This window comes from Pseudonaja textilis, chromosome 3, assembly GCF_049901715.1.
Source record: "Pseudonaja textilis isolate UNSWEBS1 chromosome 3, rPseTex1.2, whole genome shotgun sequence".
In the NCBI taxonomy this organism is placed as follows: Eukaryota; Metazoa; Chordata; class Lepidosauria; order Squamata; family Elapidae; genus Pseudonaja; species Pseudonaja textilis.
In genome coordinates, this window is record NC_141992.1 from 105,601,299 (window position 1) to 105,625,851 (window position 24,553).

General features: G+C 38.3%; 1 protein-coding gene across 11 annotated transcripts in view; it reads left to right on the forward strand.

The window, feature by feature from the left end:
- The first annotated feature begins 1,352 nt into the window (after positions 1-1,352).
- Positions 1,353-24,553, forward strand: part of PDE4DIP (phosphodiesterase 4D interacting protein) — a 353,766-nt gene continuing 330,565 nt past the window's right edge. For 4 of the 11 annotated variants that reach the window (XM_087932026.1, XM_087932029.1, XM_087932027.1 and 1 more), the window contains exon 1: positions 1,353-1,664. In XM_087932026.1, the coding sequence (XP_087788152.1) occupies positions 1,524-1,664 (141 nt within the window). In that variant the 5' untranslated portion in view covers positions 1,353-1,523. The remainder of the gene's footprint in view (positions 1,665-24,553) is intronic. The other 7 variants (XM_087932028.1, XM_087932034.1, XM_087932038.1 and 4 more) reach the window with 4 other exon arrangements.

Genomic DNA, 24,553 nt, shown 5'->3' on the forward strand with positions numbered 1-24,553 from the left:
CCCACAGAACTGGTTGTTAAGAAATTTGAATCCCACCCCTGAAAGGACATGTTCTTGCACAGGAACAGGAAGCTCAAATACAAAGCCCAAAGAAGGTATAGCCCCCCCCACAACTCCATTTTGTCAGCTGCCTAGAACCACAAACACTGGTGGTTCTGTTCATCAATAAATGGACCCTCTTTCCAATCAGCCTCCAGCCTCCATTTTCTCTTCAGTGCCTTTCTCCCAGCTTGGAACTGGACCTGAATATTTCTTCCAACAAGACTAATATTTTACCTAAAATCTGGCTACGAGAAAGAAATTATCTTTACCTGGCTTTATCTTCTCTTTCCTCCCTAGCACATATTGATGCCACATAGCAGGGAAAATAAATGCAGCCACATATTTGAGTTATTTCAATCCAAGTGCTTTGAGGACTTGGATGTGGCTTGTTCCACAATGGATGCCCAGGCTGAAATTCTGACCGGCTAAGAGGCATCTCTTACTAAGAGACTTCCAAGAGGCTTTAAGGGGAGTGTCAGAGCACAAGTCCAGACTCTGTGGATTGTTGAGAAAGTAAGTGGGATCCTAGAATTCTTATTATTTCTCCTGAAACCAGTGGGGAATTCTAAAGCAGGTAGATCTAATCACATTGCAGGCCAAATCTGACCTGCAAGCCTTGAGTTTGACACCGCTGCTTTAAAATAATATTAATGTCAAAGCCAAAAAGCTGCTCAATGACCATAATTTCACTTGAGATGAGAATTATATTTCCCTCAAAATAGTGCCTCCTTTTTTTCTACTTTTATTTTGAATAAACAGGATTGTCGATTAATTTAATTTTGAAAAAAATCTGTTTCCTAGCAGTGCAAGCAGACAATTCAGAAGAGAGAATGGAGGCTCAGAGCCCCATCATATTCTGGGTTTTGCTTCTATTATTTGTTAGACCACCAACCACCACTTGTAAGGTTGCCAACCCAAATCACAGGCTTATTTGGAGATTCACTTGATGTTTTCCTGTTTTATATTTATGCTTGTTAGTCCACAGAAATAGAATTTGAGGGCTTCTTCCTATTCTTCTTGTACTCTGACATGGTGCTGTACTTTGTCTTACCTTCCTAACACCTGCTGCAGTCATTATCTGCCTGTAGTACTGAAGAGAAAAATTAATGGCCAAATTAGCTATTTCTCTCAGACTTACTAATCTCCTGCAGTTGGTGTGGGATGGCTGTGAAGTATCAGCAGAGTTATAGAGCAATCCTATCTCAAATTACACCACTTGAACATGTGTTTGTTTGTCCATGAGAGTCTCTGCCAAGAATTTCTTAAATACCTCCCTGAGATAAAAAAAGCAAGTGATTCTTAGGCTCCTTGTGCACAGGGGGGCTTTAGTTCCACAGTGCAACTGATATTCAAAGGGTGAGTTCACTTCTGTAATAAACCTCACCTACACAAGTATAGCTATTTCCTTGGCCTTTTTTGCTTCACGATATTATTCGAGTGAAAGGGATGTGAGAAGACTTTCATCCCATGGATTCCCAAACATGTCTAATGGATATTGTACACTGTCTCAACATCTCAATGACTTGAAGAAGGAGAACTTCAGCCTTAAATTACGCATTTACTTCTTAGAAGAGTGCATACAGCAAAAGTATGAAGACAATAGAGAGGACATCTACAGGCAGGTGAGTTGGTAGTTTGTTTGTTTATTTATTTATTTATTCATCAAACAAAAATTACAAATTCGAATGAACAAAAGGAAAGAACTAAAACATGACAGGGATGATAGGCATGCTAATGCATGTCTCATACCACTTTAGGGACCTTTTAAATATAGGATGAGGTCCACAGAAGTTAAGTTGTAATTAAAAGTGTGAAAGTTAATAGCTGAGACAACAGAATAGGGTAAGATATTTCAGACTTTGACAACTCTGTTACAAAAATATTTTTTTACAATCAAGTTTAAAGTGGTTTAATGTTTTAAGTGATTGCTTGCATGGATTACATTATGATTAAAACTAAAGAAATCATTTGTAGGTAAGATGTTACTATGTACAATTTTGTTTGCAATATCTAAATCTGATTGCAAGCATCGCAGTTCCAAGCTATGCAAACCAAGAATTTCAAGCCTAGTAGCATTAAGGTTTTCTATTATGGGCAGAAGAGTGCAAAACTTTTCTTGTAAAGTACTTCTGAACTTGCTCAATTGTAGTAACATCCGATATGTGGTAAGGATTCCAAACAGTTGAACAATATTCTATGATTGGCCTAATGTATGTTTTGTAAGCTCTAGTGAGCAATACAGTATTTTCAGAAAAAAAAACCTTTGTAGAATTAAATTCCCAAGTTTTAGTGCTTTTTTAGCAATGCTGTTACAATGAATTTTAGAACATAAATTATGTGGGATGAGTACACCCAGGTCTTATTGGGACTGGAGAATGAGGTGGTAATGCCACAGTTGAACTTTTCTGAATCTTTAGGCAGAGTCTAGTTCTATTTTTATACTATATTGAAAAATGTCATTGTGGGAAATTAATAATATTTCAACATGCTTAAACAATTTGTTTTGTCACTGAAAGTTAGGCTTCTGGTGAAGTTGGCTTTCAGTCAGGACCAACAGCTATTTCACTAAAGAAGGAGACAGGATTCTGATCCAATTACCTCTGCTCTTATCAGCTTTTATGCATACTTTCTTAAGAAAAATTATTAAAGTGTAGTCTGAAAGAATTCTGAAAGAATAGTGTGATATATCAAATGCCTATATAAATGTATGTGTATATGTTCAGGGAACTGAGCACAAACCTAAGGTGAAAAGTTTCAGTGCCTGGGTCTGGTTTTAGATGTAAAAAATAAAGGTAGGACATAATTGTAATAAATAAATGCAATGGCATGAGGCTAAAAATACAAACCCTCTCATTATTAAATATGCCTACAACTGCTTTCACCTATAGCATGAAAATCATCAGTATAATCTGCCTAGCTGGTAATTAAATCAAACAACATTAATAATTTATATTAACTTTGAACCTGGAAAGTGGTATCATTTAATAATGTGCTAATAGTAAAATATAAAATACAACATCATATTTGGGCAAATAACTTCTTAATTAGAAGTTTGCTGATGGAAAGTAAGGCTTTAATGTACAGCTGATGAATACACCTGGTTTCTCACCAAAAGAAACTGTCAGACAGACTTGGGCTAACACATATTTCTTAATAAATTAACTGTAAAAGGATGCATCTAAAACACTCTGCTGTTTAAAATACTGGAGAGACCACCTCAGTATTTCAAATGCAGAAATAGTAACTTTTTAGCTGTGTTGTAAGAAATCCTGATGTTTCTTAGAATCTGGGAGTTTCCACATAAAGATCAGAAATGGTAGAAAAGCTTTCTTGAAAGACAGCTTGCCTGTCACTGTTGATTTTCTTGCCAATGTGCAGCTGTTACAAAAGATCAGACTTGTTTGGATGAACATTCTCTATTCATTTAGTGATAGAATGAAGGATAGACAGACAGACTTCAAGCTTGTGTGGTTTATTTTGATTGTTTATTAAAATACTGACTCTGCCAACTAGAGCTAAATATAAATAAAGGCTCAGAAATCTGTGGCATGCAATGAACCTCACACTTATTACACACATACACACACACATCTTTTTCTGAAAGACTAATGTAATATAGCTGTTGGACTGTATTTTCACAATACAGATATCCATTGTCTACCATAATATAACAGTGAACCACAAACCCAACACAGAGGCACATTCTCACCAAACACTGAGCTAAAATAAGGTTGGCTCATTTGGGATTCAATATGCCTGTCAAGCCCCAATCCAGGGCATGCCATACCTGGGGGTTGGGGCAGGGGTGATGGGAGTGATGGGTGAGACTGCGGCTGAAGCAGCGGGACTTCTGGGTGCTATGCTCCACAGCTGCTTGTTAGCTGACCACTCAACAGCTCACGTGCTGGGCCTTTCCCCTTTTCTCTTCCACAGCCTCTTTTGGGGTTGAGCAGATAGGAAGAAGTGAGCCAGTGCAATCACTGAAGGGATGGTGCCAGAGGTGGGCGAGGTGGAGGCTGCTTTGGAGGAGGAGGTGCCCAAGCTGGAGGCTTTGTAGGAATGTACACAGCCAGCTGTGAGGCTGAAGGAGTGTAAGGCACGTAGAGTGGTGCAGCCAGCAGAGGCTTGGAAGATCCCAGAGGCTGTCCAGGGCTCAGGGTCCACTGAGGAGTGCTGACATAGGTCATCAGTAACTGGGGCCTCTGGACCACTGTGAGTGCCACCACCCCTTGTGGGACTCCATTAATTGAGTGGTGGGAGAAACAATTGATGGACAATGATGAGGGCAAATGGAGCTACTCAACCGCCCTGGATAGTTGCATCCTGGATATGCTGTGGGAGTGGTTCAGGGAGACCAGTTTTTGGGATGCCTCCTCCTGGCAGCCATAGGAGATGGGAGCAGAGTTGGCAGCACTGTGGCAGCTGTGAAGATCAGGATCTCAGCCGGCTCCACCTCAGCAGACTCAGTTCCATCTGGTTAGCCTTAAATTACGTCTGGGTCCAGCATCTACCCAATCTCACAATGCTTTGCAGGTGGGTCCATGGGAGCAGAGTTCTTCACTGGCTGGTTTAGTAAGATGGCCAGAACAGGCCATAGAAGGGACAAATATAGCAGGAGACCATGGTGCCCAGATCTGGAGGCAGCATCCGAGATCCCAACAGCTGGGTCAAAGGGCACCTTCTCTTGCAGTCCCAGATGCACGTCAGGCAGACCAGGTGCCACAGGGCCCCATATGGCCACCAGGTTATTGGCCCAGAAAATGGTGTGGGGTCCACTGCCATTGCAGGCTTCGTTTGATGGGAATCCCGACTGTGTGGCACTGTTTCTGAGCCAAGCCATTAGCCACTTGGACCAATACACTCAGTTCTATCCCTTGCAATGGACAATAGTTGTGGCTGTGATAGTGGTGTTGGAACGTGAGGCTGCTGAGTGCATGGCAAACCTGCACAGTGAGCACGCCCGGGAGTTGGTGGATGTAAGTCTTTTCTTGGATGCACTGTGAGTCTGGGTCAACAAAGGGATCCATGTACAACAGGCAGAAGGAGAGCTCCTGTTGCTGAAGCAGAGGGACTGATTGGCAGTGGAATATGTCAGAGAGTTTTGCAGGATTGCTGGTAAGCTTGGACCTGGCCAGAAAGATTGCTGGTCCATCAGTTCATGGTGGAGTTGGACTGCAAGCTATGTGAGGCCTGTGTTTACCAGGGTATCCTGCATCAGTTGCAAGATTGGTTTCAAGTGGTCATTGACTTGGATGCTGGGTTACGGGAGTTCCATCTCAAGGGGAATGTGGGGCCTGGCCCTTGGAAACCCATGGAAAAGCCGACAGGATCGACAGGTGGAGCCTGGCCTGGCCCCAGTTCCCCAGGTCCCATAGAGAGGCCTGTTCAACCACCACTACACTGTTTCTGGTGCAATCAACCAGGACACTGGGCAGCAGAATGCACAGCACTAGTTTCATAACTACCGAAGACTCAGACCAGCAGCTCTGGTTAGACCAGAAGATCTCTCCGACAGATGTAGGAATGGTCCAGGGGAGCACACTAGGTAGAGTTCTCGATGACATCCTCAGAGGAGGGAGAAGCAATGGCAGTAGGAAAGTTCCAGCCAGGGCCCTACAACAGTGAGGATGACGGGTCAGAGGCAGAGGTGGGTTTCTAGGGGTTTGCAGGAGTTTTCGAGAGCCTCTAGCTAAAATTCTGTGCAGTTTGGAGAACCCCCAAATCCCACTCCCAGCTGGGCCCGCCCACCCCATCCTGCCTCTCCCAGGAGTCCCCATGCAGCCTGTTTTGGAGGCAGGTAAGTGCAGGGCACATGCGGAGGCTCAGGAAGGGTGAAAAACAGGCCTCTCAGAAGTTCAGGAAGGCTGGAAATGGGCCCATTTCTGGTTCTAGAAAGTCTCCAGAGCCCGAGGAGGCCATTTTCTCCCTTCTGGAGGCTTGAGGAAAGCCTCCAGAGCCTGGGGAGGGCAAAAATGCCTCCCCCCCATGTGTAGGAGGCCAACTAGGCCATGCCCACCATGGCCACGTCCACCCAGCAACCAGGCAGAGAACCCCTTGCTAAAATTCTTGAAGCCCACCCTTAGTCAGAGGATCCAATGGTAAGCAACCCCGTCTGTCCTTTTGTAATTCCATTACCATAGTGAGTCCCCAATCAGCACACTGTGGGAGATATGGTGCTCTGATTGACTCAGGGTATACCCAGTGTCTCATCAGCAAGGCTGTGGTCAAGGCATTAGGGATACGGATGAAGAAGATGGCCAAGCCCATTTGGTTCGAACAGGTGGATGGCTTGTTGCTGGGGGGTGGTTCAGCTACTCATGTCATGGAGCCAGTATGATTAGAAATGGGAAAGCATTGGGAGGTCATTAGATTCATCATGGTGGCAATGATGACTGAGTCTGTTATCTTGGGATTGGCATGGCTGGAAAAGTGGTGGCCCACGATATGGTGGGAAGGTGGATATAGAAAGTTAACGATAGGGGTTGGACTCAGACCTCCCCCTCACGAATCAGCCCAGGGAGGGGTGGACAGTGGCCTGGGGGGATACACCTGGAGATGCCCCAGTGGAGGCCTGTTCCCCTTTCCCCAAGGTCTATGCAGACCTAGCAGAGAAAGAATGTGAGACCCTACACCCCTCTCCACTGTCCTATGTACTGTGCGATTGAGCTGATACCTGGAGCCAAACTACCCAAGCCAAAGATGTAGTCGATGACACCTAAAGAGATGGGAGACCTATGATGTTACATCGACAAGAACTGGGCTAGGGGGTTCATCCAACTGGCCTGTTCATGAGTTGTGGCTCCAGTGCTGTTCAGGGAGAAAAAAGACATGACTCTGAACTTATCTGTTGATTTCAGGGGAATTAACGGGGTTTGTGTGGAAAATATGTATCCCCTTCCCCTTATGAAAGACATGCTTGTCCACTTGGCAAAGGGGTGTTTCTTTGCCAAGTTAGATCTGTGGGACACTTACTAGCAGGTCTGAATTAAACCAGGGGATGAGTGGAAGATGGCGTTCAATTGTCTGTTGGGTAGCTACCAGTTCTGGGTTATGCCGTTTGGTCTACAAGGGGCCCCACCTGTGTTCATGCAGCTAATTAATTATGTATTACATGAACACCTGTATTGTGAAGTCTCCTAAGAGGTCTGTAAGGGGCGTGCATAAGTGCACAATCGTGCCTACCGTCCCTGTCCTACTGTTCCCATTTATTCATACCTATTTCCTATATTCTTACTCATGTTTATACTTAGACTTATTATCTTGTAAGCGATTGACAAATCAAATAAATAAATAAATAAATAAATAAATAAAATAGATGGCCACCACTATGGAGGTGCACATCCAACTGGTACAGCAAGTATTGAAGAAATTGGTGGCAGCAAACTTATATGTGAAGCTATCCAAATATGAGTTTCACCGAACCCGGCTAGACTATTTGGGTTACTGCATTTCCAATAATGGGATGGAAATGGATCCACATAAAGTACAAGCCATTTTGGACTGTCAAGTGCCAAAAACGTGCTGACAATTGCAGAGTTTCACCAACTTTTATCAGCAATTTATCCCATTGTTTGCCAGGGTGGCCTTACTGTTGACTGACCTACTCTGAACAAAGCATACTCTAACAAAATCTCAACCCAGGCAGCCACCCCAGTGGGCGATGGATTGCCAGTGGGCCTTCGAGACACTAAAAGTCCTGTTCACCAAGGAGCTGTCCTAAAACAGCCTGACCCAGCATGACCATTCATTATTCAGGCAGATGCCAGCAACATGGCCATGGGAGCCATTCTGTTGCAGAGCAATGAATGGGGTCAGATGCAACCCTGTGCATACACTGCCCACAAACTCACAGAGGCAGAATGTGGTTGGGCAATTTGGGAGAAGGAGGCCTTCGCTATGCGGTGGGTGCTGCTGATGTGGCAACATCTACTGGAAGGGGCCAAAGAGCCATTCAAGGTCTGGACAGACAACAAAAAGCTCAAGGCACTACAAACCCTGCATCAGTTGTTCCTGAAGCAGGTCCAGTGGGCATAGTATTTCCAACGTTTCCATTTTACCCTGAAGTATGTCTCAGTGGGTAAGAATTTCCTGGCAGATGCTCTGTTGCGGATGCCTCAATACAACAGCCATCAAAGAAGAAATAATCCACGCCATCATTCCCCCCTCCCAACAAGCTGCACAGGTGATGGTCAGAGGCCAGATGAGTGACTTGTCACATGATCTACAGGCTGTGTTGTCAACTGACCCAGGGTTATAGGAGAATCAACAGATACTCCCCCAAGAGATGGATTTACAAGATGGATTTACAAGAGCAACAAACTATACATGCCACATGCACTGAGGCCCAGGGTTCTGTGGCACTGCCATGAGCTTAGCCAGCTGTTTTGAGTTCCTTAAAACCCTACACCTCAACAAACATCCATTCTGGTGGCCTTGAATGAAGTCCGAGGTTGAGGATTATGTAAAAAGCTGTCCAATATGTGCAACTATGAAATCTTGACCAGGGAAACCCCTAGGACTCTGACAGTCTGTGGCTAATCTGTCCCAGCCATGGGAGGAGATCACCATAGACTTTATTGTAGAACTGCCAGAGAGTAAAGGGCACACAGTGATATGGATGGTCATCAACCTCTTCTCCAAACAACTTCATTTCGTGCCTTGTTCCTGACTGCCTTCAGTGAGTTGACTAGCAAAACTATTTGTCTTACATGTCTACTGTCTCCATGGGGTTCTGCAATGAATCAGTTTACTGCTAGGTTCTGGCGAGACTTCACTTGCCTGGTTGGTTCCTCCCAGAGCCCGAATTCAGCATTCCACCTCAGCACCAATGGTGCAGCAGACAGAGCAAATGCCATGAGTGATCTAACACGATCAACCTTCTCAACTTGGTGTCTTCGTAATATATTTAAATGGAACTTTTCTGGTTTCCTTGATATTGACTAATGGCAATTGGAGAACAGTAGCACAGTAGAATTGAACACACTAGAAAAGCATCAAGTTTAGAAAAAGTTCAAGGTCAAGGTCATACAATGTATGAATTACTAAAAAGTTTGGATAAAATTCTCCATTAAAATTTTCTGAGAAAGTGTGTTTATCAAGGATAACAGATAAATTAGGACATAGCAGGGAGCAATATATGGACAATTTTTACAGTATGAAAATTAATACTAATAGGGAAGGATGAAACAAGTCTTTTACTATCCAAGAATGGGAAAGATTCAAAATCATAGACAGCCACCACCCAAATAGACTCTTCTCACTAGATCAGTATTAACTAGTATAATACATCTTCACATCTTGATAATAAGATAACAATAACAATAACAATAGCTTGTTCCTCTACTCGTTGTAGAATACTCTGGGCCACCAGACCTTGAAATTCTAGACCTAGAAAACCTTGAATTATGCCGTCTTCGGTCTGATCTAAGTATGGTATATAAAATCATACATTGCAATGACTTACCTGTCAATGAATGCTTCAGCTTCAACCATAACAACACAAGAGCACACAATAGATACAAACTCAAGGTTAACTGCACCAAACTTGATTGCAGGAAATACGACTTCAACAACAGAGTGGTCAATGTCTGGAATACTCTACCTGACTCTATGGTTTCTTCCCCAAACCCCAAAAACTTTAACCTTAGACTGTCTACTATTGACCTCACCCCTTTCCTAAGAGGTCTGTAGGGGGCATGCATAAGCGCACCAACGTGCCTGCCGTCCCTGTCCTATTGTTTCTTTTATTTTTCTTATATGTACCCATTTCATGTATTCATAACTATGTATACCTATTATCTTGTAAGCGATTGACAAATCAAAATAAATAAAATAAATAAATTTGTAATCATATTCTGTTAGAGAAAAATTACCATGGTGTTGACAGTTGCTGTTGACAAAGCAAGAGCAGCTGCTATGGTACTGAGCTGCCAGCCAATGGCTTGTTATTCTCAAATAGAAAATTATAAATAGTTGGGTTACTTAATCAGATGTTTATGACTGAGGCATGGGACTCAGCAGTCTTTAGGAAAAGTAATATCACATATAGTGGCTTTGTCTCAGGAAAAAAGTGACATTGCTGCTTTTAACAATATTTGCTAATTATTTACTAAGAACTCTAATCCACTATGGATATATAGACAGCTCAAAGACAAGGGGAAAAAGAAAAAATGGAGGAGTTGGACTTTCTGATTCTCTTCTTTCTGATTTCTCATCAGTGTTGATAGCATAAACCAAAATATCCTTTTGGAAGGGCTATTTGGATATTGGACAAACAATTTTCAATGATTTCAGAGAGCAGTGCTAAGATGTCGCTTGATCTCATAGTAGTTCTACTTTGTCAGGCAAATGTGCTGTTTAGTATCTCCATCATACCTTTATGTGATGTTTGTATGTTACATAGATGACATCAGATTTCTCTCTCTCCCTTTGTCCTTCTAAGTTTCTTAAATTTAGACAAGACTGCAGATATTCCATATTAGTATTTGAAAGTGATAGTGAACTCGATTAGATCTAATAAACTGATACTTTTGCACATCTGTGATATTATGCATTATCCCTTATAGAAAGTCAGTTTATTTTCTTCTTATTTAGCTGTAGTGATTTATACACAGAGATGTCTTAGGTTTATACATATATCTCATCTCTTAAAATGTTTTCATTTGGTACCAATAAAAACTTGATGCTATATTTAAATACCAGGTGATCAATTAAAGAGATGCAAATGAAGAAAGGGTTTATAATTCTTCGCTCTCTGTAATCTACAGAAAATCATCACCTCACAAGATGATTGTTAGATTTAAAAGAAAAGTTCTTCCTTAGTTATAGATTGGATCTCTATTTCCACCTATTGCCTCTTGTCCTGCCCTCTGGTGCTTTGGACAATAAGTCAACCCTCTCTTCACTATGACAGCCCCTGAAGTATTGGAAGACTGCTATCAGGTCATTCCTAATCATTCACTTTTTAAAGTAGACATATCTAATTCCCTTAACAGTTCAATATCTGGTTCCAAAACCCTAATCATTATTGTCGCTTTTCTCTGCATACTTTCTATGCATATATATATATATATGTATTCTAATTGTGACCTCACTAGTGCATATACAGTGATACTATCACTTCCCATGATGTTGATGCTATTTGTCTGTAGATGCAGTGTAGGATTGGATTGGTTTTTTTGGCAGCTGCAGCACTCTTTACACAAGTGTGTGTGTTCGCACGCTGTGCACACACATATACACAGTGGAGGGATTCAAATAATTTAACAACCAGTGCTCTAACCAGTTGCTCTAATGATTGCTGGGTAGGCATGGCCAACTTGACATCACTCACATCAAGGGACACCTCTCCTTGCCACACCTGGCCATGCCTCACCCCTCCTCTCCCAGCCACTCCTTGTCATGTCTGGCCTCACCTCACCTGGCCTCTCCTCGCTGAGCAGCTTGCCTCACCTGGCCCCTCATCCAGCTGCTTGCTTGGCTTCCTGGTCACTTGCCTGACCTCCCAGCCTCTCACCTCACCTCCTAGCTGTTAGCCTGCCTGGCTGGGAGGCCGCTCACCTGCCTGGCTGGGCAGGCATTCTGTTATTAATCAACTGTGAAGCAAAAGGAATCTGATAACTCTAACTTTGTCACCCTAGTCAATTGCCAGTTTATCTGACTGCTTTACAAGCATAGATTTATGTTTCAGTTGCCACACACCTTAAAAACTCTTATCACTGATCTACAGTTCTTCAATATACTGCACATGCATTTTTTGTTTCAATGCAGTACCATCTGCTAACCATATCAACCGTACTTATATGTTGGTAGCCAGATAAATTATTCTGTGTCCTATTTATTTTAGCAGTGAAATTTTCTATTCCCCAAATTCTTTCATCTGTTGGGTTTTTTTCTCCTTGAAATACTGAATCTTTTCTATTCTCTAGTTTTAAAACTGAAGAGAGTTGTACTTGCTTTGGGGTTTGAATATCACAGGTTGCCAACACTAAGCAAAAGTTGATGAATCTCTGGGACAAATTTAAAAACTAGTTTTTATATTTGGTAGATTATATTTGTCGCTGAAACAGTTTTATGCAAAAAAAATTATGCAAAATGGAATTTCTTGAGAAACTCTAACTCCAAGTCACTTGACTTTAAATCTGATTTAAAGTAACCTAATCCACCTCTATTAGTCAGGTATCAAAGATCTACACATCTTTCTTTAGTTGTACCAGTCGTAAACTATTACTACAATCTATTAAAACTATACAGGTAGTCCTCAACTTACAACCATAATTAGGATCAGAACTTCTGTTGCTGAGGCAGTCATTAAATGAGTTGTACCCAATTTTATGACCTATTTTGCCACAGTTGTTAAGAAAACTGCCATGGCTGTTAAGTTTCCTACACTGAATCCAGTTTCCTACACTAGCTTTGCTTGTTGGAAGCCAGTTGAAGAAGTCGCAAATGGCAATCATTTGACCCCAGGACACTGCAACCATCATAAATACATGCCGGTTGCCAAGTGCCTGAATTTTAAGCACATGACCATAGGGATTCTGGAATGGTCCTAAGTGTGAAAACCAATCTTAAACCACATTTTCCAGCACCACGATAACTTTGAACAGTTGCTAAACAAATGGTTGTAAGTCAAGGACTATCTGTATTTACATAAAGTGCTTGAGCAACCCATTTCCAGCCATTCTGCAAGCATATTTTCTGACTTGTATACCTTTTATGTCATAGATCTAAAACCTGTGAAATACTCTTTGTCTTCCCCTGAGGATAACTTTTGCACCTGTCTGTTTATAGTTACTTAATCCCTATTGCACCATCCCATTTCTTAGAATAATATTCAAACTACTAAAATCTCATAACTGCATAAAATGGAGAACAAGTAAATAGATTTTTCTTTTCATACATTTTGTAGATATGGGAGCACCTTGGATATAAAGTCAATTTTGTCAGAGTGCGCACAGTGTGACCTATGTGAGACAACTCAGGAGTAAATGCAGTAAACAGAGGTCCATATTTTAAATAGTGGTTTTATCTACAAAAATATATATACAGGTTCTTAAAGTGATATCAGCTCAAAAATCTTGCTGACTCATTCCCAGTATTACATCATCGTAACACCTGGTCAGCTCTTAAATTATTACCCTGACACTCCTCCCATTTAAAGCTGAACAGCTGTTAATACTTTTCAATATTAATGATGCTTTCTATCTCTATTATGTCCTCTCTTCCTACTTCAGCTTCTACTCTCACTGCTACAAACACTACTAGTGCCATTACTACTACTGCTGCTAATTTCATTTTCTAATGTCTCTGTACATTCTTTCCATTACATCCTGTTCACCACCTCTTGACTAAATACCTTCACTTTCTCTTTTCACTAGCTCAGTTTCCCCAGTTTGGTTTATCTGTCTGCCTGACATTCTCTTTAACTTTAACTTCCTCCATTTATCCTGTTCTGCCTTAGGCAATGACCATATCTCTTGGTGATTATGGGGTTCATATCTTCTATACGATATATTCTAATCCCACTTGCAATGAACCAATCAGGAGGTTTGTTTATTACTTCTTTTAGATCTTCTTTAGATCTATCCCTGCGTTTCTGCGCCTTCTCTTTTTACCTCAGGTCTATCCTCTTCTATGTCTATTTCTGACCTGCTTTCCTGTCTCTCCTTATGGAGTATTGTCCTCTGGCAAACAGTATTTCATATCCTTGGCTATCTAAACTGGAAATACTCAACAGATTACGATCTAATTCAGGTACATACAATACATTGTGCAATATTTCCTCTATCTCAAGTACATAGACTTTACCATCTCCTTTAACAGTAGATCACTGTCCATTAGCCAAATGAACAAATGTTTGCTTAGCTGGTCTCAGGCCAGAAAACATTTGTGGGTTATTAGCAATATGCTGATTCACCCTACTGTCCAACAACCATGTGTTTATAGTGTTTTCAGATGACATCGCTACCAAGGAAAACAATGATGAAGAACCACTCCTCATGTGTTGAGTAGCACTATGGCCTTGTCTCACTGCTCCTGTTTCTCCTCTCAGGGCAGTGTCTCTGGAGATGCTCTGTAGAACCACGTGTGAAGCAATGTTTCACTGTGTAAATGGTCTCAGCTGCTCTGTTAGCAACTTGGGATGTTTCAGTTGTTGACCTGAGCTGAGCATTATTGCCTTCTTTTCCTTTCAAATCATTTGTCAGATGTAGCTCCATTCAAAATCCAAGAAAGAAAACCTTTGATTCCATTGTTATAGAGAAATGGACTTTTACTGAATTTGAAGTGGTAGCATCAGTAGAATACAAGATCTGAGGCAATAGCATGAAAATCACATATAGAAAGTTATCCCATGTTCCCACCCTCAATAATTCAAACTGACCATCCAATATAATGTCATGTGGGGCATCTTCAGGTGGCATTTCACACATTTGGTATGCCAAGATGGTGGACCTTGGCCTAGAGAGATAAGAGGCTACATCTGTGCAGTAAGCAAGTAAGCATAGTCAAGAAAACGTCCCAACTTTTACATTTCACCAATTTAAACCTCCAGCACCCTTCCCCCCACGAAGGCCAGTTATTCTTCCCTCCCCCCCCATTTTTATGGCAGCAGAAAAGACAAGCAGAAGAAGGATTCTTGGAGGCCGATATCATTTCTACAATAATCAGATAGTGAAATACGTCATGGTTAAGTCCCTCTCTTGCATAGACTCTAGGCTAGTCACAAGAATGTCCCATGAAGTGTCCAATGAACTGAGCATCACATATACCTTGTGTGCCTCAGTAAATGTCTTTCCTCTAACTTCAGGAATGTCTTTCTCATAGCCTGCAGATGTATGGACATGCTCTCCCCCAGCTTCAATTGTGCTCAAGGGTAGGATTCAACCAGTTCTGTCTGGCTCTACAGAACCGGTAGCTCTGAAGAGCAGCAGACACAGAACCGGTTCTGTGTCTGCTGCTGTTTTGGCCCACCTGCCCACCCAGGCTCTTACCTGTCCTTTATTTCCTGCTTTTTTAACCACAGCTGCTTTGCGCGGAACAGCTGCGGTTGAAAAAGCAGGGGAAAAGGGCTTTTCCAACCACTGTGCAGCCACACGCAGTGCTGCTCAGCTGTCCAGGCAGCTCAGCAGGTCATAAATTGCATTCGCACAACTTGCGCGACTTGCATGCACGCACGACGCAGAGCAACAGAACCAGTCGGATCCCATCCCTGGTTGTGCTTTATACAGTCTCCTTGTCAGCAACACTTTACTGCCTGCAGTCTCTCTAACATACACACTGCACAAAGCCTCCCAGCACTTTCCCCCCCAATTTTATTAGATGTTTATTTTTAAATAAACATCAATATTACTACATGAACAGTGTGGCCCCTGGGTATAATTCATTTTGATACAAACATCAATAATGATATTCATAATGGTTGTTATATTAATCAAACTTACATAACCCTAGTATTAATATAATGGTTTTTTAAAAGTAGTTATTCAATATTATATTCCATTTTAATGCCAATGATGTGATAAGTGTACATGATAATGCCATCTTTCAACCTCTAATTTTTTCCATCAAATTATTACTTATATTTTATTGTATAAGATTATATCTGCTAATATTCCCCCTATTTCTTATTTCTAGCTCTATTCTAACTTCTAGTCAGGTCACCTTCCTAATCCTAATATTAATACACATGTTTATATAAGGTATAGCTCTTCATTATTTGATTTTTCGAAGTAACAATACATCATTCAAGCACCTGTCTTCTAATTGTTTAACACATACTTTATAATACCCTCTTTCCACCTCCAATCTTTCCAGCTAACTATTGCTTCATATAAAGGTGTATATTCTTATTTCTATCTCTATTCTAGGTTTTAATCAGACCATCATTATATTAGAAAATAATAATAATAATAATTCTTTTTTCCCCAATAATTTTTATTGTTCTTTTTCAACTTTTACACATTTTAACCTTAATATTAACAGTGCTGTTCCATCATTATTATATAAAGCAATCTCATGTAAATATCTACATTTATATACATTTATATACATTCATATACATTTATCTATAATTTTCTTATCTCTGTTATCTTTATTTCTATTGTTCAACCATTTATACCAATTGTCCCCAATTTCGTAATACTCTGACTCTTCTTTATCTTTTAATTTTAACATCAATTTATCCATTTCAGCAGAATCTAGAATTTTTTGAATTACTAATTCCTCTGAGAGCATATTATTTTGTTTCCAGCATTGTGCATATACTATCCCTGTTGCTGTCAATATATGTAGTAAAATGTATTTAATCTTTTTCCTATATTTCCCTTTAATTATTCCCAACAAAAACAACTCCAGTTTACGGAGTTTTTTTTATTGGGAATCTTAACAGATACACACAGTAAAGACTTGAAATATCTGATTGTAAATGTATTAACAGCAGCTAGGATTGTATTTGCTAAAAATTGGAAAAATGAGAAAATACCATCGCAGGAAGAAGTTATTAAGAAAATATTGGAATGTGCTGAGGTGAGTAGATTGACATTTGAAATCAGAGAGCAAGAGGATAAACAATTCTATAAAATTTGGGGCCTTTTCTATCAATGGTTGGATGATAAAATACAATAATAGAATATTTAGAATGTTAGATAACAAGTAATATATGAAAAGATATCTTTGTTTTTATCTTTTCTTTTGTTATTTGACATCATATCTATAAAGTGTTTTTAGGATAGATTTGGTATGATTATATGATCCGTTATAATTATCTCATAAAGTATGAATGAATAAAATCAAAGTCAAATGATTTTCTAATAGTGATACTAGGATATATAAGTTTAGATTGATAATACGAATTATTATGTAATGTAACTGTAATTGAGACTACGAAATGAATGCACAAAACTGATGAACCAACCGACACACTGCTTGTATGTATGTATGGAAGAGAGCTGATGTTTTTATGTTCTGTTTGTTTTGTTTGTTTTTAAAAAACCAATAAAATTGTTTTCAAAAAAACAACAACTCCGGTTTAAACTCTATTTGATCTTCCACTATTTCTTGTATCCAACTCTATTTTGGTCCAAATTTTTTGGGCTTCTGGGCATGACTACTACATATGGTAGAAGGTACCTTGATTCTGTTTGCATTTCAAATATGTCGAATTTATGTTAGGGTACATTTTGGCCAATCTCATTGGTGGCAAATGCCAATGATAAAACATCTTGTACATATTTTCTTTTTAGGCCGCTGATCTTGTTAATGTGCAATTTTTGTTCCAAATATTTTCCCAATCTGCTAAGTCTATATTATGTCCAATATTTTTTGCCCGTGCTATCATACAGCCTTTTACTACTTCCTCTTCCAAAGCAACGTTTAACAAGTAATTTTACATCCTTGTTATGAATTTCTCCTTGGGGCCTATTAAAATTTTATGTAATTGTTGCAATTCAGTATGAATTCCAAATTCTTCTACATCTTTTTTGTATTTGGTTTGCAACTGGAGATATGGCCAGATATGATTATATCCTGCTCTTTTAATTTTCCCTGATTATCTAATATTTCTTTGTATCTGACTATTTTGCCTAAATCCAATGTGTTGGGAAAAATCATTGCTTCCATAGTGGGCCGGTATTTTCATATAATGTTTTCTTCTAATTTTATTCCAAATCTGTATGAATGAATCTCTCATATAATGTCTATAAAAATATGTTTGCTTCTTATTTTTCTTTTCCCATAGAAAGGTGTGCCATGACCCTGTAGAGTTAATAGACCTTTAGTCAGGGGTGGGATTCAAATTTGTTAACAACCAGTTCTGTGGACATGGCTTAGTTGGTGGGCGTGGCTTGGTGGTCATGTGACTAGGTGGACATGGCTTGGTGGTCATGTTATTGGCTGGATGTGGCCAACTCAATATCACTCACATCGAGGCACGCATCTCCTCGCCTGGTGTCTCATGACTGTGGGTATGCTGCAACAGTCGTAAGTGTGAAAAATGGTCATAAGTCACTTTTTTCAGTGCCATTGTAACTTTGAATGGTCACTCCACACAAGCAAAGTACCAGCAAAGGAGGGGGAAAAAACTCCAGAGACGTTCCTAAGACAGGAAGTCTAGTCCTGCCAAGAATGTAATAAGGGTTAACGGAGAGGCAGTTTCTGTAAGCAACACCAGAATGTTTCCTTCCTGCCTTCTTTACAGGATTAGACCAGTAATTTCTTCTAACAACTGGTTCTCCAAACTGCTTAGAATGTTAACAACTAGTTGTAGCGAATAGGTGCGAACTGGTAGAATTCTACTCCTGCTTTTTATTACTCAAATTGATCCATTCCTTGATCCATATCAATGCTGCCGCGTTATAATACAGTTCCCAGTCCGGGAGTCCAAAGCCACCTCTACTTCTACTATCCTGTAAATTTTATTCTGGCTTTCTTTCCAAACCGTACAAATTTTAACATAATTTTGTTCAGTTCTGTGAAAATTGTTTCTCTAATTTTATGGGGATTGTTTGAAATAAGTATAATAATTTTGGTAAAATATTCATTTTAATTGTGGTGACTTTCCCCAATAATGATAATAGTAGTTTCCCACATAATTCCAAATCTTTCTTTATTTGTTGCAATAATTTCATATAGTTTTTTCTTTTATCGTTGAATATCTTGCAGTTAGCCATATTCCTAAGTATTTGGGTTTTTTTGCAATTTGGAGTCCCATTACCCTTTCTAATTCTCTTCTCTTCTTCTGTTAAATTCTTAGTTAGCATTTTAGTCTTTTCTCTATTAATTTTAAGACCTGATACTTCTCCATATTTTTCTAATTCTTGAATTAAAGTATTTCCTGTCTCAATTGGGTCTTCTATGAAGAATACCAGGTCATCTGCAAAAGCTTGAATTTTATATTCCTCTTTTTAAATTCTGGTTTCTTTTATATCTGGATTTTGTCTGATTTGAATTAATAAAATTTCTAGCATCAGGATGAAAAGCAGACGTGACAGTGGACAACCCTGCCTTACCCTTACCTTTTTTATTTTAAAGGTCTCTGCATTCTCCCCATTTAATAATATAGTCACCTTTTGGGTAGAATATATCGCCTCTATCATTTTCTCGAACTTGTCTCCTAATTTCATATTTTTAATTTGTTGTATCATGAACTGCCAATTAAGATTGTCAAAAGGCTTTTGTGCATCCAGAAAAACAAGTGCCGCTTGTTTTTCTGGATGGGCCTCATAGTATTCCAATATATTTATTACTATTCTTGTATTGTTTCTGATTTGTCTTGTTGGGAGGAATCCATTTTGGTCTTGGTGTATAGATTTATTTAATGTTTTTTCAATCTTTCTGTTACTATAGTTGTAAATATTTTATAATCGGCATTTAATAATGATATTGGCCTATAATTTTGAATTTGTTTGTTGTCTGTACCCTCTTTTGGTATTAAAGAGATTTATGCCTCCCTCCACAAGTCCGGTAATTTTGCTTCCATCAATACATCATTGTATACTTCTAGCATTATTAGTTCTATCAGTTCACCCATTGTTTTGTATATTTCCCTCAGAAGCCCACCTGGACCTGGAGTTTTATTACTTTTCTGTTTTTTCACCGCTTGTTTCAGTTCTGTCAGTGTTATTTTCTTACTTAACATTTTTTCTCATTTCCTCTGTTATTGGCAAAATACCTTCCCCTTTCAGGTAATCTCCTATTTTCTCCTTCGCTACTTCTTCATATTTATTGAAGCCTTCAAAATATTTATAAGTAATCTTTTTTTTTTCTAATTTAAAATAAAATTTATTTAAGTTTCATATATTTAAAACATTTAAAAAGAAACAAACAAACATATAAACAAATATATATTCTGCTGAAACGTCGCTACAACTTTAAAAGCACAACTACTATGATGTGGGAAAATACCCGAGCAAAGCCGAATGCCAAATATATATACATATATACATTTTGCAGCAGGTATTGAGCATTGGTTACATTTTTCTTTTCTTTTTTCTTTTTTTTTAAACAAATTTTATTAGTTTTCAAAGACAATACACAAACAAACAAAGCATAAAACATAAAACATCTTTTCTGAAAGCTGCTTATTGAGTTTTAACAAAAAACATCTTATTTGAGTACAGCATAGTTCCAGGTTATCATATTTCCATACACAATTTCATATGCATATTCATCTTATGTATTCAACTTCATATCTTATTACTCTTTTTCCAGTTTCTCACTCTTATTCAATTGTATTTCTTTTACCTAGATTTCTATATCTTTTTATTCATTGTACTTATACTTTCATCTGTCTTGTTTACAATTTCATATATTCTCTTCCAACATTCTTAATTTTCAATAAACAAACATAGACAAACAAAACACAAAACATGAAAACATAAAACTTCCTTTTGGAAAGCGGCTTAGCCCCGGGTTACATCTTTTTGTACAGACATAAATCAAATTGATGCTCACCTTATATACCATTTCATATCTTATTTAACATTCTATATTTTCTATATGTCTTCTCCCCTCTTTTCACTCTCTTAATTCTATTTTATTTATTTCATCTCAATTTAGATCATTATACTTGTATCTTTTGTCCGTTCTTTTCCAATTATCTATTTATCTTTTGTCTTTAATACAAAATTTCTCCTGTAATCACTGGTTGAAGTGTGACGCCTTTCTATCTTTCCCCTAAATTTAACACTTAAAATAATATATAATTTCCATTCTGATTCTGCTTAGTACATTCTACGTACTACATTTTAAAATAAGAAAATAATAAGTTCATCATATAGTTAAAACAATGTTCCAGAGCAAATTAAATTCTATCATTAAATCTTAGACATTTTACACATTCCCTTTAATATTTTATTAACTCATATAATATTCCCATTTTCTAACTCTATTTCAAATACAAACACTACAATACAATCTTATGTACTTGCAGAATCTCTTTTTTAATTGTATTTTACCCCTTGTCTCTGAAAAAAACCTGTTTTTTAACATCTTGTTTCAAGCCTTTATAACTTCTCTTCGCTTTTTCCCTTCCTTTCTTGTCGAATCTAGCCTTTTTACCCCCCCCTCTTAATCTCCCCCCTCTTAGTCTCCCCTCTCTGTTGTATTCCTCTTTTCTGTTGCTTTCTGACATTGTATCGATTTTTCATCTTATTTTTCCCTTTCTTGGTTGTTTTTTTTAAATCTTGAATTCTCCATTCTCTTTCCCCTCTTTCCTTTTCTTCCTCAACTAAAATTGTTTGTTCATTTAAGATGGCTTCTTCTTCTTCATCCCAGCCTTCTTGTTGTTGTAATTCCTGGTAGGTAGAAATCGCCATTTCTAAAAAGTGAAATGCAAGAAAGTGTTGATCCAGAAGAGCCCTTGCCTTCTTGTTCCTCTTCTTTTAGCTTTTTGAATTCCATTTTTCCAATTCTTCAACAGATAATGCCATTGTGAGTTTTTTAAAAAAACAACCCAAATGTTTTTAGCCTTTCAAAAAATAGTTTCCAAAAGTCCCAAAGTCACCAAGCAATCCAAATCAACACAAACTGTTTCATTTAGCACTTTCTTCTTTTTATACTTACTCTTCCTAGTGTAGAATTCAATTACAAAGTTCCAAAATGTATTTTTTAGAAGTCTTATGGCAGTTTATCTCTGATCTTATGAGCTCCAAGCAGTCTCCTCCAGCAAAGTCTTAATACAAATTCTTTACCTCTCCCTTCCCACTTATAACAAAAAGATTTTAATTTTTAATTCCAATGTTCAGAAATCTTTAATGTCTCCTTGGCTTTAATTTTCAAATTTAATTACCTTCTGTTGCCAAAGTGGGTTTTTCCAATTTCTATCTGCTATCTCCATAGGGAAGGAGAGTGAGAAAAAACAAACTTTCCCTTTTCACTTTCATCCTCCGCTTTTTACGATCTTCTTAAGGAACAATGTATCTTTAAGAAAGATGAATTTCCAGGGTATTTAGATATTACTTGTTGTCCCAGTTCAGCCAAAAACTTTCACTTTCTCAGCTTCCTCTTGCACATTCTTATCCGGCTGAAAGCTTCTTTGTGGCGGCCATTGCTGACCGCCGCTCCACCGCCTATGGAAAAGGGAGTTAAGCTGGCTGAGGAGGGGGGTTGCGATTCCCCCGGACCCCTTCCCGGATCTCCCCTATCTTCAGTTATCTCTACAGGATAACTATAGCCTCCAAATCCAACTGGATCGGGGGCATTCCAGCAGCAAGCGCAGCAGGAACTGCGCATGATCACGGATTTCTGCCGCCGCCGAAGCCTTGCAAACCGGAAGTCCCTTTTCTTTTCTTTTTTTCTTTTACCCCATAACATTGACATGATCTACCTTGTTAGAATACCTTCCTCGTTCTTTTAATGTTTTAATTTCACAGAATACTTTATAATTAAACACACATCCTTCATAATTTCATAACTTATTCAGTTATCAAATGTTGCTTTTTCTTTAACCATTCGTACCAACAGTTCCAAACTTTGTAGTATTAACTATCTTCATTGTTTTTTAGTAATTTGGTTAGGCTGTCCATCTCTGCACACTCGTGAATTTTTTTTAATGACCATCTCCTCTGAAGGGACAATAGATAGTTTCCAATTTTGAGCATAACTTATTCTGGCTGCCGTTATAATGTGCAAGATTAAATATTGATTTTTTTTTTCTATTTTTGAGTCTATCATACCCAGCAAGAAGGTTTCGGGTTCAAGTTTTACTTCTTGTTTAGTTATATTTAAAATCCAATTTTTGATATTTTTTCAAAACTTCTGAGCATATGGACATGTCCACCACATATGGAAGTATGTTCCCTGGGCACAGTTACACTTCCAGCAGTTTGGGGGGAGGTTCGGGAACATCTTAGCCAGTCTCGCGGGTGGCAAGTGCCAACGATACACCATTTTATAGAGATTCTCTTTGTACAAGGCTGACATAGTTAGTTTGTAATTTATTTCCCAAGTATGTTCCCACTTGTCTAATTCAATACTGTGGCTCACATTTTTTGCCCAAATTATCATACACTCCTTGACTGTTTCTTCTTTTAATTTATAATCCAACAGATATTTATATATTTTACTAATCAACTTCCTTTCCTCTCCATGCCAAATTTTATCTAATTCTTGGTAGGTCATGTTAAAACCAAATTGTTCTTTATCTTTTTTGTAATGCGTTTGTATTTGCGCATAGGGCTACCATGCTATCTCTTTTCCTTGAATTTGTATTTGATTCCTAAACTTTAACTCTCCGGTTTGATGTAATAGATCTTTATATCTTACAATATTATCAAAATCTAAAACATTTGGATGTGTAACTGCCTCCATTGTAGATAACCACAGTGGGACCTTACAGTAATGTACTTTTTTTTATCTTTTCCCAAATATTTAGTAACACACTCCTTATATAATGCCTTTGAAAGTACAAGTGGTGTTTACTCTTTCCATCCCACATAAATGTGTGCCATCCAAGTTGAAGATCAAAGCCCTCTAATGTTAAGATTCTTTTATTTATCAAATTAACCCAGTCTTTAAGCCAGGTTGCAATCTCAGCATAGTAGTATGTTTTGAAATCTGGAAGACCAAAGCCTCCTTTCTTTCTATCATTCTGTAATAATTTATATTTTATTCTGGTTTTTTTCCCTTGCCATATAAATTTGGATATATGTTTATTTAGTTCTTCAAAAAAGCTTTTTTCCAACTTGCTTGGCACCGTCTGAAATAAGAACAACAATTTTGGCAAAATATTCATTTTTACTATTGCAATATGGCCTAACAGAGATATTTGTAATTTAGACCAATTATCTAAGTCTTTAAATATTTGGATTGTTAATTTATCATAATTGTCTTTTTTTATTGATGAGCACCTAGCTGTCAGCCATATCCCCAGATATTTTACTTTATTTACCACCTGTATCCCTAATCTCTTTGTTAGTTCTTCCTTTTGTTCATTTGTACAATTTTTTGTTATCACTTTTGTTTTTTCTTTATTAATTTTTAACCCTGCCACCTTTCCATATTGTTCTATTTCTTTCATCAAGATAGGTGTCGTTTCCAGGGGATCTTCCACTATAAAGGCCATATCATCAGCAAATGCTTGAAGTTTGTACTCCTCTTCTTTAACTTTTAACCCCCTGATCTCTTGATTTTGTCGGATTTGTACCAGTAGTGTCTCTTCTGCTAATATATAAAGTAAGGGAGCCAAGGGACATCCTTGTCTTACATCCTTATTTATCCTTATGTTATCTGTGTTTTCCCCATTTATTAATATTTTTGCAGTTTGGGTATTATATATTGTTTTAATGAATCCTAAAAAAATTTCACCAAATTTCATGCCTGTCAGTTGTTTAATAAGAAAATTCCAATTCAAAATGTCAAACGTCTTCTGAGCATCTAAAAACATCAGTGCCATTGTTTTAGTTGTGTGTACTTCATAGAATTCTAAAACATCCATAATTATTCTTGTATTTGTCTTCATTGTGTATATGGCAGAAACCCATTCTGGTCACTATGAATAATTCTACTTAACATT